Raw genomic sequence first — 16,977 nt, forward strand, 5'->3', positions numbered from 1 at the left:
CCAGAAGAGTCCCCGTATTGGTTGGCTGCAGCAAACACAAGAGAAAGAGTCTTGTGGCTCCTTAAGGGCCAACTAATTTGTTGCGACTGGAACTTCTGCAAGGCAAGAGCTGATTTTGTTGGGTTCACCAGAGCCTCACACATCGCTGACGAAGTCGGCTTTTGCCTTGTGAAAGCTCAGGCTGCAACAAATGTCTTCAGGCTGCCCGAAGAGCTACCAGAGCTGGTTCTCTGAATCCCCTTCAGCCCTCCCCATCCCCCAAGAATGGGGGTCTAGAATTGGTGGGCCCCCTTCCCCCAGAAAAGGCGTTACCTCCACCACTGCAAAGCCCTTGATGGGCCTCGAGGGGACTGACTGGCTGTCCAGCGAGGTCACGGTGTACATGGACCCCACATCCGACACGGAGGCGGTCTCCACGTTGTCGAGCTGCTCCCCGAGGCTGCCGAGGCTGCCCAGACTCCCGGTGCTGCAGAGCGAGAGGTCCAGGCTCTCCTGGCTGGAGACCACATGCGGCTCCAGCAGCCCCGGCGGGATGACCATCTCCAGGCCAGCTTGGAACTGGTCCACAGAGATGTCGCTGATCGTCCGCGAGATGCCCTGGGAACTGCAGAGGGAGGCCTGGCTGGTGGAGGTGGAGGCACTGACGCTCATGGCCGGCGTGACGCTGCTGGAGCTGCTCATGTCCAGACTGTCCACGCTGCTGGAGACCATGGGCTTGTCCAGCTCGGGCCTGCACTCCCCGCCCTCCGCTTTGTCCTTGCTTTTCTTGGGAACCTCCTTCTGCAGCGGGATGTAGATCTCGTCTTTGAAGACGCCGCCGTGAGCGTTGCATGCTTTACGGATGGCACTCCGCACGGTGCCCTCCTCCAAGTGGGTTGGGATCCCAGAAATCACCAGCAAGCGGCTGTGAGCCGTCGCCCCAACCAAGGCCTGGCAAGCGTCCGCCACAGCATCGTTGGTCACACCCAGCCCCTGGGGGTCCTTCTTGGTCAGGTGCCTGAGGATGATGAGCAAGGTGAGGGCCCGGTGGAACCACAACATGTCCTCCGGCTTGCTCCCGCCAATGCTGAGGAGCGCAGTGTCGGTTTCAGCAGCTCGGGACGAAGTCCGTTTCCCTGAAGAGGACGTCTTCTCCCGCTTCATTTTCACCTTCTTCCTCTTTGACAGGAGGCTTGGGCTCTGGGGGGTCTGCCCGGGAGAGGAGGAAGAGGAGGAGGAGGAATCGCTTAGATTTGGGCCGCTGGTTGACGACATCACGTTGGCTGTGATGCTCATGTTGATGGGCAGGGTCACTTCTGCGACAGCCAGGCAAACTTCCATCAGGGCGTGGAAATAGGTAGAGAACCTCCCTTGATCAGCTCCTCCCATCCCAGATCCGCCACCGCAGGCATTTCCAGACACCCAGTTTTGGGTTTCTTCATCGTACAGCTTGTGAAGTTCAGATTGGAGGGCCATGAGCATGGCCAGGCAAGGGTTCAGCTGGAGTGCAATGGAGGAGGACAAGCCTGCTGGGTTCTTCTTCTGCTCCAGGCTGTGAATCTTGCGAAGCAGTTCAGCCAGGAGGTGGAAAAGCAGCTCTTTCACGCAGGCGGCCATGCTGGTCGTCCACAGGAAATTCCCTAAAGACATTGAAACAGGACAGTGGGACTCATGCATTTTAACACTTGACCAGGGAGAGAGACTTCAGAGTAGCATGTTCTATTTAGAGGTGGGTTAGAGTACAGCTACCTCAATAGCACACAGTTCGACCCCAGGAATGTGCTTTTGCTGTTTGTACTGTGGAAAACGCCATCCAGTGGAGTAGATAGCATCCAACTCCACCCACATCATGTAACAAACCAACCAATTACTTCCAGAGGAAAGCAGTAGCCAACAAGTGCCATGTCTCCCAACTCTTGGGCCCACCGGCTGCCACCGGAGAAGCTATGGCTGGTCTTGAACTCCTCCCTGACATAGCCCATGTCAGCCCCTGGTGGAGCAGTGCTTTCCTGCCTGGCAGGGACTGGATCTCTGCATCAAGACAAGGAATAAGTCTTTTTGCCAGAATGGAGACCCTCATGTCTAAATCCCACACACTGCTAGTTCCCTCTCCTTCACGTAGGAGTTTGGGGGTGGTTTGTGTTTGAAAGCAGCTCCTGCCTCAGAGGCTGCTTCGACACCACTGTTTCCTGTGTGGCGTCATCTCCCTCCGGGCTGCGTCTCTCCACTGCTCTCACCTAGAATTTCCACCACTTGCAAGAGAACTGAGGCGGGGATCGTATCCAGCTCCTCTTCCGACTTCCCATCGCCATCTTCCAGTTTCCAGGTCAGCAGCTGTTCAGCAAACGCCACGGCCAGCGGGAATTCCAGCGGCAGGGAGTGCAAGACGAGGACAGCTCCCGGAGGGGGCGAAACTCCTTGAATGAGACCCACAGGGATTGAGACATTGTCACTTACCTGAAAGGCCATTCTCAGGAGGATGGAGTGTATCCAGGGGTGGGTTATTCTTCCCACCTGCTCAGAGACAGGGCCAATCAAAAGATGATACATCGAGCCAGTGGCCGAGGCCGTCACAGAATCCTTGGAGAGAGAGAGAGGGAGGCACCTCTTTCTCCACACTGCCGGCCCACGCGGCCATAATGGAGGCAGCATGCGAAGATCAGGCTGAGACAAAAGCCACACACACCATCTCTTCTCTCCCCTGACTCACAGCTGGGACAAACAATGGGATAGATCGTTGGGAAGAACAAACAAATGCCTTAACAGCAACAAATTTGCTTCAACACTGAGCATTTAACACAAATAGCTCCTGCTCCAAGCGAGACAGGGCAAAGCCTGAAGGCGCTGATCCCTCTGAGGGGATCTGAGGGGTTGATCCCTCCTACTGGCTTGATGTGTCTTCTTTTGATTGGCCCGGTCTCTGAGCAGGTGGGAGGAATAACCCATCCTTGGATACACACCTCCAAACTGAGGGAGAAGAAGTAGCTACTGCCACTTGCTTTCAGTAACATTTGCTTCCAGCAGCATTTACAAGAAGGAAATAACCCCAAATTCATAGCAAAGAGTAACCCCAGGCCTGCCTTGGAATGATCAACACACACTTTAAAGATTGTTCATCACTGTCAACATTCTTACAAAGCTGCTCTGCTAAACTGAGACACATCCAGGAACTCAAATTTCCGAAATCTTGCTCCAGTGGGAGTCTGTCTTCTGTTTATTTATTGTTTGATATATATATACCGCTTTTCATTAAAATAATCTCAAAGCGGTTTACAATATAACTAAAAGAATGCATAATTAAAATACAAAAGTACAGATAATAAAAATATAAAAATGATATCTCTATTTACAAATTTAAAAGCCCATTAAAAATAATACATAAAACACAAGGCAGCAGCAGCAGCATAGACAATACTTTCATTCAAATGCCTGGCTGAAGAGCCACATCTTTAGTAGAAAAGTTTCTTTGACAGAAAACTGTCAAGGAGACTGAGAAGCGGATGGCATCTGGGAGAGCATTCCAAAGCCTGGGGGCAATGACTGAGAAGGCCCTGTCCTGCGTGCTTGACAACCAAACCTCTCTCACCGTTGGCACATGGAGCAGAACCAACTCCGATGATCTTGTCAAGCGGGCAGAAACCCACGGGAGCAGGCGGTCCTTCAGATATCCAGGGCCCAACTGTTAAGGGTGACTGTTGTAGTGACTAATCCCCTGTTCCAAAGATGGGCCTGTTTATTTTTAAAGACTTACCCAGTTTGATGTGGACCTTGTCAGCGGAGATGATGTCTGAAGGATACTGATTGGTTGTGGGGGGTGGAGTCAGGCCGGTGTTGGTTGGAGAAGCGTCCCGGGGGTAGCACACTGCCTCAATGAGGTTCAACTGGCCATTCCTCTTGACCTTGTGGCCCAAGCCGTACACAAGGATCCGGGCCCAGGGAGCCTTATACAGAGAGGAGCTAGAACAGAAGTTGGTTGCATGTTTGCAAAGTACTACTATGTTGGATATTTATATACCGCTTTTCAACAAAAAGTTCTCAAAGAGGCATATACAGATAAAAGGACGGATGGAAGGAAGGATGGAAAGGAGGCAGCTCCCTGCCCTCAAAGGGATCACAATCTAAAAAGAAACTTATGTTAGACACCAACAACAGTCACTGGAGGTACTGTGCTGGGGGTGGATAGGGACAGCGTCAAACGCCATCGTGATCAGCCTCCCCAACCTCTAAAGAGTTAACAGGGAGTGAACTCTTGTCTCAACTGACAGGCTGGAGAAACCCCAGGGCAGTCAATCAGTAGACTGGGTGGGTAGGACTGAGAGAGTGGTTGTTGGGAATTCTTGGAACAAGAAGGGCAGTCTTTGTAAGAGACAAGCACGTGGGGAAAGGCTTAGTGAGGGGCAATGGAGTTTTGCTCCCTTATGGTCGAAGCCAGCATGGAAGTTTCTTTCATGGAATAACACTGCAGATCCTTGAAAGAAAGGATTGCAGGAAGCTTGATTCTCATCAAGAATTGGGTGAGTTCAAGGAAAAGGGAATTCAGCATAGGGAAGTTTGTTTAGTCAGACTGTGTGTTATGAACTTTCTTTGTATGTGTGTGCTTTTGCCTATTCCTGATACTGTTCTATTATTGTTTACCTGCAACGTAATTAAAATAAGATACACTAGCCTACGCTCAACCCTACCTAGGGTGTTCCAAAAGACCCTATAAACATTTAAGTGTGGCTTAAGAAGAGGACAACCAGCAGCAAGGTGGATGGACTCGATTATGACAGCAATGAATGCACCACAGAGACCTAAAAGGCCAAGTTGAAGACAGATCATCCTGGAAAGAATCTATCTATGTGGTCACTAAGAGTAGACACCGACTTGATGGCACTCAATCAATCAACCAGGCAATCTATTTTTGTAACCTACTAAGTATATTTGAGTGCATCTAATAATGCCAGAAGCCTCAGATGGAAGCAGTCTGTAGTAATGGAATAAAACTGTTTTTTCTTTTCTTTTTACAAGCCTCTCAGAGCTGGTTTTTAACTCAGGAACAATTGGGGGGCGGAAGGGGGATTTCTCTGGTGCAAACGCATCCTCAAGCACTCAGCAACTATAAGGGTTTTTTCTCTTCTCTTGTAGGCATGCAAGTGGAAGGTTTTTGTTTTGTTTTTGTTTTTTTAATTCGCCCAATACCCAGTTACAGAGGGACCTTGGATTAAAGCACCCAATTCACTGGTCCAGCTCTCTACAAACTTTAGGATGCTTGGTGGCAGCATTTTAATTCTACTGGCTATATAGATTATTTTTATGAGAAGCCTAGCCAGGCAGCTCCCAGGGAGGATTCAGCACTTTCCCCTCTCATGTGAGCTGCTCTGAGACAAAGGCTTTAATCCGCTACAAACACACTTTGAGACAACAAGCTTTTAAGAAAACACACATTCAGGACTACTGCTTTGCAAGCTCCTTGGGGCAGGGACCTATTATTTCACTTACATTCATCTGTAAGGGACCCTGTACTCTAATGGGTCTATAGAAGTGATAACGATATTGTCAAATCTAGGCTATTGTAAATAATATTCTATATATACACAAAATCTTCCCTTCTCAGGGCCACATAGTTTTGAAACTCGAAAGCACGGGCTTGGGAGGGAAGGCATCAACCTCCCAGAATGACTTGGGTGGGCCGTCAACCACCCACTCTGTCCCCTAATCCTCACTCAGGGTCACTTACTCTTTGCGGAATCCAGATTGACTTTCCTTGCAGGACACAACTACAAAGGCTGCGCCAGGGAAATTGACATCCATGTTGACTTTGGACTCGGAAATGGGAAACTCTTCAGAGGGGAACTGCTCAGGAGCGTTCTGAAAGGGGCATTGCACGACAGTCAAAACGACAGGCTAGCAAAGAACACAGCATTTTATAAAGGGAAAAGGGAGACTTCCATAGCTTCTAGAACGTTGTTTTCATAACTAACCCATCATAATCGGATTGTGAAGCTTCTTCCCCGCCACCCCCAAACTTGCCTGTAGGAAGGAACAGATCTGTTTGGTCAGGTCGAACAGGGTCTCCTCTCCCTGATGCAGAGTCCGAGTGATGGCAATGGTGAGCCACTCCTGGATAGTTTGGGAGTTGCCCTGGTAGAAGAGGTCGGTGGCTGAGCAGTTCTGGGAGTGGATGCAGTGCTGGAGGGACTGGGCCAGCAGGATGGAGCTGGAACTGACCGTTCCGTCTGCCAAGTTGAGAGAAAGCAAGCCCTTGAGAAAGCCCTTCGAGAGCCCGAATGGTCCTTGTCAGATCATTCGGACGCACAACTCGCTGCTAAAGCTCAGCATGTACAGAGGACAAACCCATGATATGTTTACTGCAGCGACAGGCAACTGTTGGCCCTCCAGCTGCTGTTAAACTACAACTCCCATCATACCCAGTCACAATTTATTGAGGGAGTTGTAGTTCAACAGTAGCTGAAGGTCAAAGGTTGCCTACCCTTGGTTTACTGCATTCATTTACTGCTTTTCTGCCAAAGCATTAGAGTCAGTTTTTATTTTCTAATAATGGCTTACGATCTAGGAGACATGATCCAAACAGAAAAGGGACGAGGATCACACACATACACACAATCTTATTTGTGGAAATGATTAGGACAATCTAAAAAACAAAATCTCTAAGTCTTGGTAAAACACAGCGCCATTTTACCAGGCAGAGGTGGTGCAAGGAGCTGATTGGACAGCAACTGGAGGTGTTCCAAGGTGATGTCCCGGATGGCCGGAATGTGAAACAGACGAGTAAACATGTGAGGAGACTTAGGGGCAAAAATGTTGAGTAGAGCCATGCGGCAGTACAGCCTAGCGAGTGCAGCTTCACATCGCAAAAGTTCTCTAGAGAGAGAAAGAGAGCGAGATATAGATTAAGGGGCTCTGCATGCAAAGAGTATTCCACCTCATTCAACACTTCCGGTCTGTTTCTCTTGGCCACAAGCCTCGACAAAACTCAGGGTTATAGAAATACAGTCAACGCAGACCAGCTGCCATATATGCAGGATGGCAAATCCACATAAAGTGATTTTTAAAAAATCTCTCAGGACTCCATGACATGACGACTGAGCTTACAGCAGATTTGCAGCTTATTACATGGGGAGTCAGAAAGTTGTGGCAAGATTTAACAGTCATCTAAGCAAACCGTGCTCTTTGCAGTTTTGTCAACTCATCTTGCAACTTCTAGACTAATTCACAGGCCCCTCCAGGAGATGTGGGAGAGATCCCTACCTTGGATTCTCCAACACGGGACATGGAATCCCATCAGGATAGGTGTCACTGTACCTGTGAATCTGAATGTTTGTGTTGTCCAGAGAAACCAGGCCATTGGTTGCAGTCCTCCGATAGCCAGCTGGTGGGCGTTCGAGCATATCGATGGGGTACCAGTACCTGACCAAGACCCCTTCGCTCCTGAGGTATGTCTCGACCTGGACCAGCTCATTGACCTGAAATGACAAAGCCTCCCGTCATCTGAGAGCTTGCAGCCTTGGCAACAGACCACAGCCCAAACGCCACAGGCGCTCCCTCCACACATAAGCGTGACTTGAACTTGCCGAATCAACATCCAGAACGACTCCGTGAAGTCCAAACGTCTTCAGCATCCCACGGATAGCAAACTTAGGCAGGGCTGTCCCTATGGTGTTGGTGGCCATGTTGTTACTGTCTGGACAGCGGGTGACAACAGTGAGACCTGAAGACAAGAGAAAGGGTGTTCCTCACATCAAGACCTCCAAGAGCGAAAAGCAGATCCCACCAGTAAGGATGACTGCCATTAAATCTGCTGTTAAGAGCTGTTTGCACACTGCAGTCCAAGACACCGCTGAAAAGTCATCCGAGAACGAGGCATTCTTCAGCCCTGGAGGAGTCTGTGTGGATGTACCAAACCCCCAGAAGAACAGCAAGAGGTATACCTTTCCGAACTTTATCAATGGTGAATTTATTGGCTTCATCTTTGATATCCTCAATAGTGGGGAGGTACAGGTCCCGAGGGATGCCCCCATTTTCCTCATAAAGGAATTCAACGGTTTGCCGGGCGATGTCCACCATTCCTAAAACAAAGACCAGCTTCTGATTATGCAGGCCTGTGGATGACTCACGTTCAATCAGTCTAGATAACGGGGGATGAAAATTATCTAGCAAGGATCGAGTGAACTGATCACCATGGACCAGAATCTCTGGCAGACGAGCCCAGACCTTTCAACAGGAACTGTGCCTCTACCTTACGGGCACGTGAAAAGAGAGAAACAACCCAAGAGCAAAAGAACCCCTGCTGACTTGGCAAAGAGGCACCTTTTAACGTGGTGATTCTCTTTATTTAGCAGGGGGAGAGTAACTTGGCTCTATCCACCTCCAGCACAATACCTCCAGTGATTGTTGTTGGTGTCTATCTTACGTTTATTTATAGATTGTGAGCCCTGGGGACAGGGATCCATCTTATTTATTTATTATTTCTCTGTGTATTATTTCCCTGAGACATTTTTGGAAGGGAGGTATAGAAATTGAATGAATAAATAAATACTAATAAATAAAAGGCTTTTTGGTCTAGGCCAGGGGTGCACAGTTTTCTCCTCCTGCAGATGTCTGACCACAACTTCCATAACCCCTGACTACGGGCCACTGTGGCTGGAGGTGATGGGAGTTGTAGTCCAAAGACAGCTGGAGGACCAAAGTTGTGCAGCCAGCCCTAGGCAGACCGGGGGGGGAACATCCAAACTGAGCTAGTCGTGACGAAGCACCTTTGAAGTTAATGAGACAAGCTAACGGGGGCTATCTTAAATCCTATTCTTTTCAGTGAGACTTTGTCTGGATGCTACCCAGGCTTTGAACATCTGTGCCAAATCCAGAAGGCAAGATGGGTTCAGAAGGGCATACCCAGCTGTAGTGCTCCTTTGATTTGATCCAAGCCAGACTTCCTCTCGGCTTCGTTCCGGAAGCGCCTTCGGATGGTAGGGAACACTTTGGTCTCCCAGGCTTTCACGAGCAAGGCATAGTGGTCCTCCTGCAGAGGGAAGCCAGACAAGTCAGACCAAGGAGGACGGCATTTTGACAATTTTGACCAGCAGGCCAGGCATCATCTGCCCTGACAAGGGGGAGTTCTGCAGAGAGCTTTAACTGGAGCTGTTGGAGGCTGAACCTCGGGGCTTCCAAATACGAGACCCAAGGGACCCTCTTCACTATGATTTACTCTGAACTATGTTCCCTGCCTCCACACTCTTCAGACGACACATCTGAGAAAACCCTTCGCTCGGCAAGTTCTGCAGGTGGCGATTTTGTAACCTGCATATCCTGGTTCTCATCTACTCATATGTGTGAAGAAGGAGGGCACTCAGAAGACGGGAAGTCTGCACGTTTGCAGGGAAAAGATGGCGGGAGAGGGGGAGCCTCTGCAATCTGTTACCAAAGGGTGGGTCTGGGGGAAGCTGGCTAGGGACATCGGCGGTACCAATGAGAATGAAGGAAGGGCCAGATGGAGGAACGCCAGATGGCGAGGGAGCCCAGCAACCTCCCCCTCCCTTGGTTAGGCTGGGAATGTAGAACTCCCTTGGTATGAAGTCATGTGATGCTGGCAAGGAGATGTGTCTGAGGAAAGGGTGGGCATGGAAGCACCGCTGGGTTGAAGTTCTCTCTCTTTCAGCACACGACCTGACCACCTCGGGGGAACCTGCCTCGGCAGCATACAGCCGCTCTGGCCTGGAGGGGCCTCGTTCCGCTCACCCGCGGGATGTCGTCATCGTCGTCGTCGTCACTTTCATCATCCGCGATGGGAGGGGGGTGCGGGTCTGGGCCAGACGTGATGAAGTTTTCATAGCTGAGTTCCATCTTATAATGGCAGGAGGTGTCGCTGTCATACTCTGAAAATGAGCAAAAGGGGGGAAAGGTGGAATATTCGTCGCCCGCCTCCCAGGTCAATCATGAAGGCGAATCGGGGGAAGATTGTGAACTGCTTTGCGGAATGCGGGACCCCAGGGCGGCATGCACTTCATTCTCAGTGGACCCCAGAGCTCCCAGCGTGGCACCCTCCACCGTTAACTAATTCGGGAATGGCTTTACAGCTTTGCTATCAGGGTCGGAAGAGCGTTCTGCTGGAATGCTAGAGGGGGCTTGGCTTTACGTTGCTGAGCAGTGGCCACGGCGGCAATCCGGCAAGGAGGCCCGTGAGTCCCGGGGTCGGAGGCGGTGCTGGTGCCGGCGTCGTTGTCGCTGTCGGAAGCCATGGCAAAAGGCAGCGCTTCAAAGTTGGCACTGATTTCTTCGGCAAGGTCGATGCAGAGGTCTGCAGCGTTCCGATGAGCTTGCCCTTCTGCATAGGCAAACTGGCGGGACCCAAAATTGGCCCGGACTTTGGTGTTCTGGAAAGGAACAGAACCAAAGCGGCTCAGATCTTTGCTGCATGACAAGCCAAGACACATTTCTGAAAACAAATGGAACTAATTCTTGGTCTAGTCTTTGGACTGGAATGAATAAGACTCATTATAGGGCAGTTGTTGCCAAAAGAAAATCAACAAGGGAAAAAGGAAAAGCAAGTGCCCAATATCAGTGGGACCATGAGTAACATAGAAGTACACCTCTGTCTATCTGTCTACACGGATATATACTTAAATTTCCTCTACAGAATGAATACATCCACGGAGGTGGAGGCACCAAGTGCTTAAAATGCCCTTCTTGGAGAGGTGAGGAGAGAGACTTAGCACCTCTGCCTGCTAAGTCTTCAACTCTCAGCATAGGTGTGCACAGACAGGTTTGGAGTACCCTCTGAACGTGGAAAGGGACCCTGCAGAAGCCCGAAGCGACTCTCAGGGATGTGGCTTCACATGTTCCAGGCTTGGAATTAAAACAAGGACGAGGAACTGGGGCTAGTGAGGAGTCAGGGAGGACGTTTAACCTGCCTTCTTCTGGATATGCACAACGGGCCACATGCCCCCTGACACGTCCTCCAGGTAAGGCCCCAGGCGCTGCCCACAGTAGGTGAAATACACTCGGCCTTTGGCTGGCTGCCCTGGAGGAGGGGGGGTGCCTTCTGCCCTTTCCCAGCCAATTCCGGCAACGTCACCTGGAGGAAGTCCAAACCCAGAGAGAGAGAGAGAGAGAGAATGTGTCATCTCCTCTTCCCCTTGCTAAGTGTTGCTGTTATCAAGGATGCTAAGCACAGACGAAGCAGACGTACCGGGAGAAAGAGTCACGTCCAGTCGCACGCTTTTCCACTGGAGCAGGCTGGAACCGTTGTAGTGAACAGCTCGACCGTTGCTGAAAAGGAAGAGCAAAGCATTTGCTCGGGAGAGAAAGCATCGGCTGGACCTTTTGCTAGAGTGCCTGGTGGCGGCAGAGGGCTGCACTAGACACACGGTAAATCACACTGTTTGGTCCTGCCGGTTTGTTTATTTATTTATTTATAATGTCAATAGCAGCCGAGGGCAAGAAACACTCCAAAAATCAAAACAGCCACCCCGTATTTTTTCAGGTTTCCTATAGCTACTCAGGACCAAACTAGACCCAATGTCAATCACATCATGTGGCTCTGCTTTTTAAAAAAGCAGAACAAAAACGATGAAATAAGCTATTCGCATTTTTAAAAAGACAAGAATGGAGAAAAGCACTCTGGTGCTCCAAAGCCTGCTCCCCTATCAACCCAGCTGGGATCAGCTAAACCCATCTTGGTGACCAGCTTCTCCCTCCCCGAGGCCTCTTCTCACGGGAGTCAAGGTTGCCTGTTTTTGAGGCCCCCGAGCTCTACTGCCGGACACCCCAAGCTCAGCTCCAGCTCCACGGCAAATGGCTCGACAACCTACTTGTGGAAAAGGCAGGTGCCCACGGGGTTGGTCCAAGCGCCATCACGCTTCTCTGCTTCCGTGGCAAAGCCAAATGAAACGATTGGTCCCGTGTCGTCGTCTGTGTCTCCATAGGACACAATCTCAATCTCCCAGTAGAAGGAAGGCGCCTGAGGAATCAAGGACCAAGGATCAGCCCAGAAGCAAAGGCACTTCTGGGCACCTCCCCAAAGGGAACGCCGGTGAAGTCTCACCTGGACAGGAACAGGCGAGGTGGCATAGATAAAGGTGCCCCGAGGCAGCCCTCCGCCTGCACTGGGGTCTGCAAGGAAGGTCACGGCTGTCAGGTGGGAGGAGAACATGCAGGCTCGCACTGGCGGGAAGACCCGAGAAGGGCTCCACGTGATTTCCTTGGGCTGCGCCAAGAAGAAAAGAGCCTGGATTTAGTTCCACGGGAACTTTTCCGCACGGTGCTTTCACTTCGAATCTCTCCCGGAAGAGAGTGTGTGCTTTCACACTACGGCCAGATTCTTGCCGAAGTCCCTGCGAGATATTTGGGATCATTTCACAACTCGGATTTCACCATCCAAGTTTAAGCTTTGTCCGCTTTACGTCAAAAAAGACCCCTGTATTTCTGTCGCTTTGGGGGGATAAAGCGAGAGCAGTTGCCCGTCAAGCTTTTGAAATGCAAGCTTTTAAGATGCAAGCAGGAAGCTGCCTTCGGTAATGCCACAGGTCTGATTTGAAGTGGCTTCGCTCGTGGCAGCCTCTCCAAGAGCGGGAGCTTCGTATGAAGATCTCCCAGGACAACAGCCTGCAAGCTGGACTTTGGGCCCACAGGACCCAGGGACCGCATCCTTGGCGGAAGGCAGCCTGGCTGGGTTCGGACGGTATATTTACCTGCCTTCGGTCCGCCTGCAGCGGTGGCGGCGGCGGGCGGGCGCTATCACGATACAGCATCCGCAGCTTTTCGCACTGCACTTCGACCACCAGCAGCCGCTCCCCTAGAAGACGGCAAGCAAGGGCCAGACAGATCAAACCATCTTGATTACCGTCTCAGACCAGCATTAAGTACAAAGCATTACGGAGGTATGAGAGGCACAAAGATTTGTTGGGTATAAGAGGCACAGAACACACACGGTGCAGCTGGGTAGCTAAAAACCATAGAAGACGCACAAGGCTATAAAATCGATATGGCTATCTAAAGGCTAAAGTGCTATAATATTGATTTTATTGTATTTATTTATTACATTTTATATCCCAATCTTCCTCCAAGGAGCCCAGAGCGGTGTACTACATGCTTGAGTTTCTCCTCACAACAACCCTGTGAAGTAGGTGAGGCGGAGAGAGAAGCGACTGGCCCAGAGTCACCCAGCAAGTCTCGTGGCTGGATGGGGATTTGAACTCAGGTCTCCCCCCGGTCCTAGTCCAGCACTCTAACCACTACACCACGCTGGCTCTCTAAACTGTAAACTTTAAATAGCAGGAAACTGTAGAAACACTAAAACATTTAAAAGCAACACACTGTGAGATTGTAAAAGCTTTTGTGTAGCATGATTTTGAAGGCTGTAGTATGGTATAGAGCAGGGGTTCTCAACGTTGGGTCCCCAGATGTTATTGGACTTCAACTCCCATAATCCCCTGCCCCAGTGGCTGTTGCTTGGGAATTATGGGAGTTGAAGTCCAATAACATCTGGGGACCCAACGTTGAGAATCCCTGGTGTAGAGGGCGTGCCGTAGCTGGGCTGTGATGTAGTTCTCTGGGGCCATCCTGTAACAAGTAAGGCCAGCAGCAAGAGGCCCGTCAGACCTCCAAGGCCTCTCCCGCCCCAGATTCTCCACCTCTCTGGACTCAGCAGCAGCAAGACACCACAGCAGGAAGCGGGATGGTCCCAGGCCTCTTTCCGCGGCTCTTGGGTTCATTTCTACCTGCGAGCTTCTTGCCCTTCCGACTGAGACACCGTGATTGGGCCAAAGTCACTCAATAAGCTTCAGTGCTGAGTTGGGGGGTGGGGAGGTTTGCACCTAGGTCCGATCTGACACACGGGGCAACACAAGCTAAATCAGGACTCAGAGCCACTTCCGTTGGCCACGGTGGCTCAAAAGGTGTCCAAGGGGTTTCACCACGACTAGCATAGCATGGCTGCTGCCCAGGGTCTTCTGCGCCACAGCCGCCCTGCTCTCCCCACAACAGACTGCCCATGGCTCGTCTCAATGGTAGGCAAGTGGTGGCCTGTGGGCCAGCTGGCCGCCTTGAGTCTGCGCCCTGCTGGGGGCCCCAAAGAGCCCTTGGTGGCCCTGCTGGCCAAAGAGCCGGCCATGCCACCAGCTAATCAAGGGACCGGCAGCCTCCCTCTCCAAATGGGGCCGGGGCTCAGTGGATGAGCCCCTGCTTTGCACCCAGAAGGTCCCCCGAGACGGAGCCAGAGGCACCAGAGGCCTGACTCGTCAGAAGGCAGCTGCCGACATTCCTCCAAGGTTTGTCAGGGGCGAGCAAGGCAGCCAGAGCAATCCACAAGGGGCGGGGACTAGGCCGCTCACTGGGTAGCTCCGCTCCACGATGGCCGGACCTCGGTTTTGAGGACGGGCTTCTTTGCATCTCAGTGGCACGACGTGAAGGCCCCCCCCCCGCCCCGTTCCCAAAAGCTAGCCAAAGCTGCTGCTACGTGAGCGGTGCAAATAAGCCGCCAGAGTTCCCTACCAGGGCTGCACTCCTGGGCCACCAGGTTGAGGACTTCCACCGCAGCCGGGCACTGCTGGATGAACTCTTCACAGAAGGAGCTGTCTTCCAGCAGCTGCGCCATCACCAGGCATGCTCTTGGGCGGGGCGGGGGGGAGACACAAAGAGGGACAAGTATGTAAGAGCCCTGGCTGAGCAGAGACCAGAAGTCACACGGGCTGCATGGCTTGAGGAACGGAGGGAAGCTGGTCTTGTGGTAGGGAGCCTGGACTGCCCCCTTGACTAAGCAGGGTCTGCCTTTAGAATGAGGGACTAAATGTGAATGCTGTAAGAGACTCCCCCTAGGAGTTGGAAGAGCACCGGCCTGCTTGCATGCAGAAGGTCCCAGGGTCCCTCCCTGGCAGCATCTCCAGGTAGGGCTGGGAGAGATTTCTGCCTGCAACCTTGGCAAAGCCACTGCCAGTCAGTGTAGACCAGGGGTTCTCAACGTTGGGTCTCCAGATGTTACTGGACTTCAACTCCCATAATCCCTTGCCCCAGTGGCCTTTGGTTGGGGATTATGGGAGTTGAAGTCCAATATCATCTGAGGACCCAATGCTGAGAATCCCTGGTGTAGACAATACTGAGCCAGGTGGACTAAGGGTTATAAGGGGATATAAGGGAATAAGGAACTGAGTTAATAAAAAGCACACCTCAAACACAAATGCATTTTTGCTTTCAGGTTAGCCATCCAACTTGTACTTGGATAGGAAGGCAGCTTCCTGTCTTCCTATGTCCAGGAGAAGGGATTCCTGCTTGCCAGGTGAGCTCTTGGTTTGAATTGCAAATTAGGTCACATGGTCAGGTCTTTTCAGTATGCTCCCAGCCTCATGGAGAAGAGCATTTATGTTGCACCCAAGTCATATCTGTTTACCATGGCAATTGGGTGGGGGCAGCTGAAACCATCCTTTATTTACATTGTTAAGCAATTAGCATTTCAATGCAGCTCAAGGAGCTCTTGTTTTGCAAATAGGCTATGTTAAAAATATAGCTAGCTAATAAAAAGCACACCTCAGACATAAATGCATTGTGCTTTCAGGTTAGCCATCCAACTTGTACTGCAGCCATATTTGCCATTCATTGTTTTAAAGATGAAGGCAGATGTAATGTGTTTAGAGCAGCAGCACTGAGCTGAAAGCACCCTTGCTGCATTCAATTAAGAATGTACCTTTCCTCTCCAGCAGGGCTGAGCTCTGGGGGGAAAAAAAAAAAAACCTGGTTCTGCAAAGCTGAAGCAGAAGCTAAATTGTGCACAGCACTGACTGGCTTGTGCCCAAATTGTCAACATCACCCTCTCATCTAAAAAAATTAAAATGAAGCCACGAATGAGTAGATATGCACACAGGCCATCATGCGACGCTGTCAAAAACTAAAAAGGCAAACGTAAAGCAAGTGGGGAGGGGCATGGCTAGCAGCTGAACCAATGAACTGGAAAGCAGGTTGATGTTTCAACTGTTTTCTTCCTCCCAAGCTGGGACCAGAGCAATCTGCAGGCTCTCTTTTTTTTTTTATATTACATCTGTCTTCACCCTGAGTCCACTGCTGTCTTGACCCACTGGCTCAAGCCCCCGCCCTTCAAATCCCGCCTGCCACCCGTCTCTTGAGCCCTGCCAGAACAAGCCCCGCTCACCTGGTTCGGATTTCAGCAAGGAGTCGGACCACTGCCATTACTGGAGTTGAGCCATCTCCTGTTGCAGGAAGTGAGGTATGAATAGAGAGACTCCCCTCCTGCGGAAGTAACATGGACTGGACTGCCTGTACTACCTTCTCAGTAATGGACAGTTTATGGAGAGGCAATGCCTGATGGTGGTGGAGGGGCACGGTAAAAAGTTAAATTCAAGTTGTTAGTTTCTAGGAAATGAGGGAATTACCTGGAGTTATATATTCTTGTTTGACACGCTCACAAAAACACACAGTCCTGACTTAAAGGTTACAAACTATCCAACCAGAAAAAGGTCGCAGTTCAGCCTAGGAGAGCCCCATTTACTCCAACCCACCCACTGTAGGTTACTTGGCAGAACTTCCAAACGGCCTTCTCTACGGCATGCTCAAACTTCCGGCAGTCAGCTTCAACACAAACATAAAACCGGCCCTTTTAAACAAGCTCCTCCTCCTAACTTAAAACTGTAGCTTTCATTTAACAAGTCATTATTACACTGGATGTTGGATTTTAAAATGACCTTACCTCTGATCTTGGAACACAGAGCCTAGATAATGGAATAGTTAAAATGTCTGATGCTTGGGAGGTCTTTCTACAGTCTATACTGGTAGGTGGAAATCTGACCGTTGCTATACCTTCCTGTTCATTAATAGATGCCACGACTCCAATGCTTCCGGCTATTCCCCTACCTAAAACCTAGAGGGAGAGAGAGAGAGAGAGAGAGAGAGAATGAATGAATATATTTATGAATAAGGTTTACCTGTAACTGTCACATTCATTCATTCATTCAACAAATGCCTGCCATTGATCAAGGGCCTATGGGGTGGGGGGAA

The 16,977-nt window shown here is 50.6% G+C and overlaps 1 protein-coding gene across 5 annotated transcripts in view; it reads right to left on the reverse strand.

The window, feature by feature from the left end:
* The window catches only part of HECTD4 (HECT domain E3 ubiquitin protein ligase 4), an 89,206-nt gene that overhangs the window by 12,306 nt on the left and 59,923 nt on the right, over positions 1-16,977 (reverse strand). For all 5 annotated transcript variants that reach the window (XM_053279589.1, XM_053279588.1, XM_053279586.1 and 2 more), the window contains exons 42-61: positions 16,670-16,840; positions 16,115-16,284; positions 14,467-14,582; positions 12,666-12,769; positions 12,020-12,181; positions 11,787-11,935; positions 11,165-11,244; positions 10,887-11,050; positions 10,112-10,349; positions 9,715-9,851; positions 8,872-8,998; positions 7,911-8,048; positions 7,554-7,690; positions 7,285-7,445; positions 6,662-6,843; positions 5,992-6,197; positions 5,699-5,829; positions 3,731-3,936; positions 2,217-2,396; positions 313-1,619 (exon numbers count right to left, since the gene is read on the reverse strand). In XM_053279589.1, coding sequence (XP_053135564.1) covers positions 313-1,619; positions 2,217-2,396; positions 3,731-3,936; positions 5,699-5,829; positions 5,992-6,197; positions 6,662-6,843; positions 7,285-7,445; positions 7,554-7,690; positions 7,911-8,048; positions 8,872-8,998; positions 9,715-9,851; positions 10,112-10,349; positions 10,887-11,050; positions 11,165-11,244; positions 11,787-11,935; positions 12,020-12,181; positions 12,666-12,769; positions 14,467-14,582; positions 16,115-16,284; positions 16,670-16,840 — 4,266 coding nt within the window. The remainder of the gene's footprint in view (positions 1-312; positions 1,620-2,216; positions 2,397-3,730; positions 3,937-5,698; positions 5,830-5,991; positions 6,198-6,661; positions 6,844-7,284; positions 7,446-7,553; positions 7,691-7,910; positions 8,049-8,871; positions 8,999-9,714; positions 9,852-10,111; positions 10,350-10,886; positions 11,051-11,164; positions 11,245-11,786; positions 11,936-12,019; positions 12,182-12,665; positions 12,770-14,466; positions 14,583-16,114; positions 16,285-16,669; positions 16,841-16,977) is intronic.

Source organism: Hemicordylus capensis, chromosome 15 (genome assembly GCF_027244095.1).
Source record: "Hemicordylus capensis ecotype Gifberg chromosome 15, rHemCap1.1.pri, whole genome shotgun sequence".
Lineage (NCBI taxonomy): Eukaryota > Metazoa > Chordata > Lepidosauria > Squamata > Cordylidae > Hemicordylus > Hemicordylus capensis.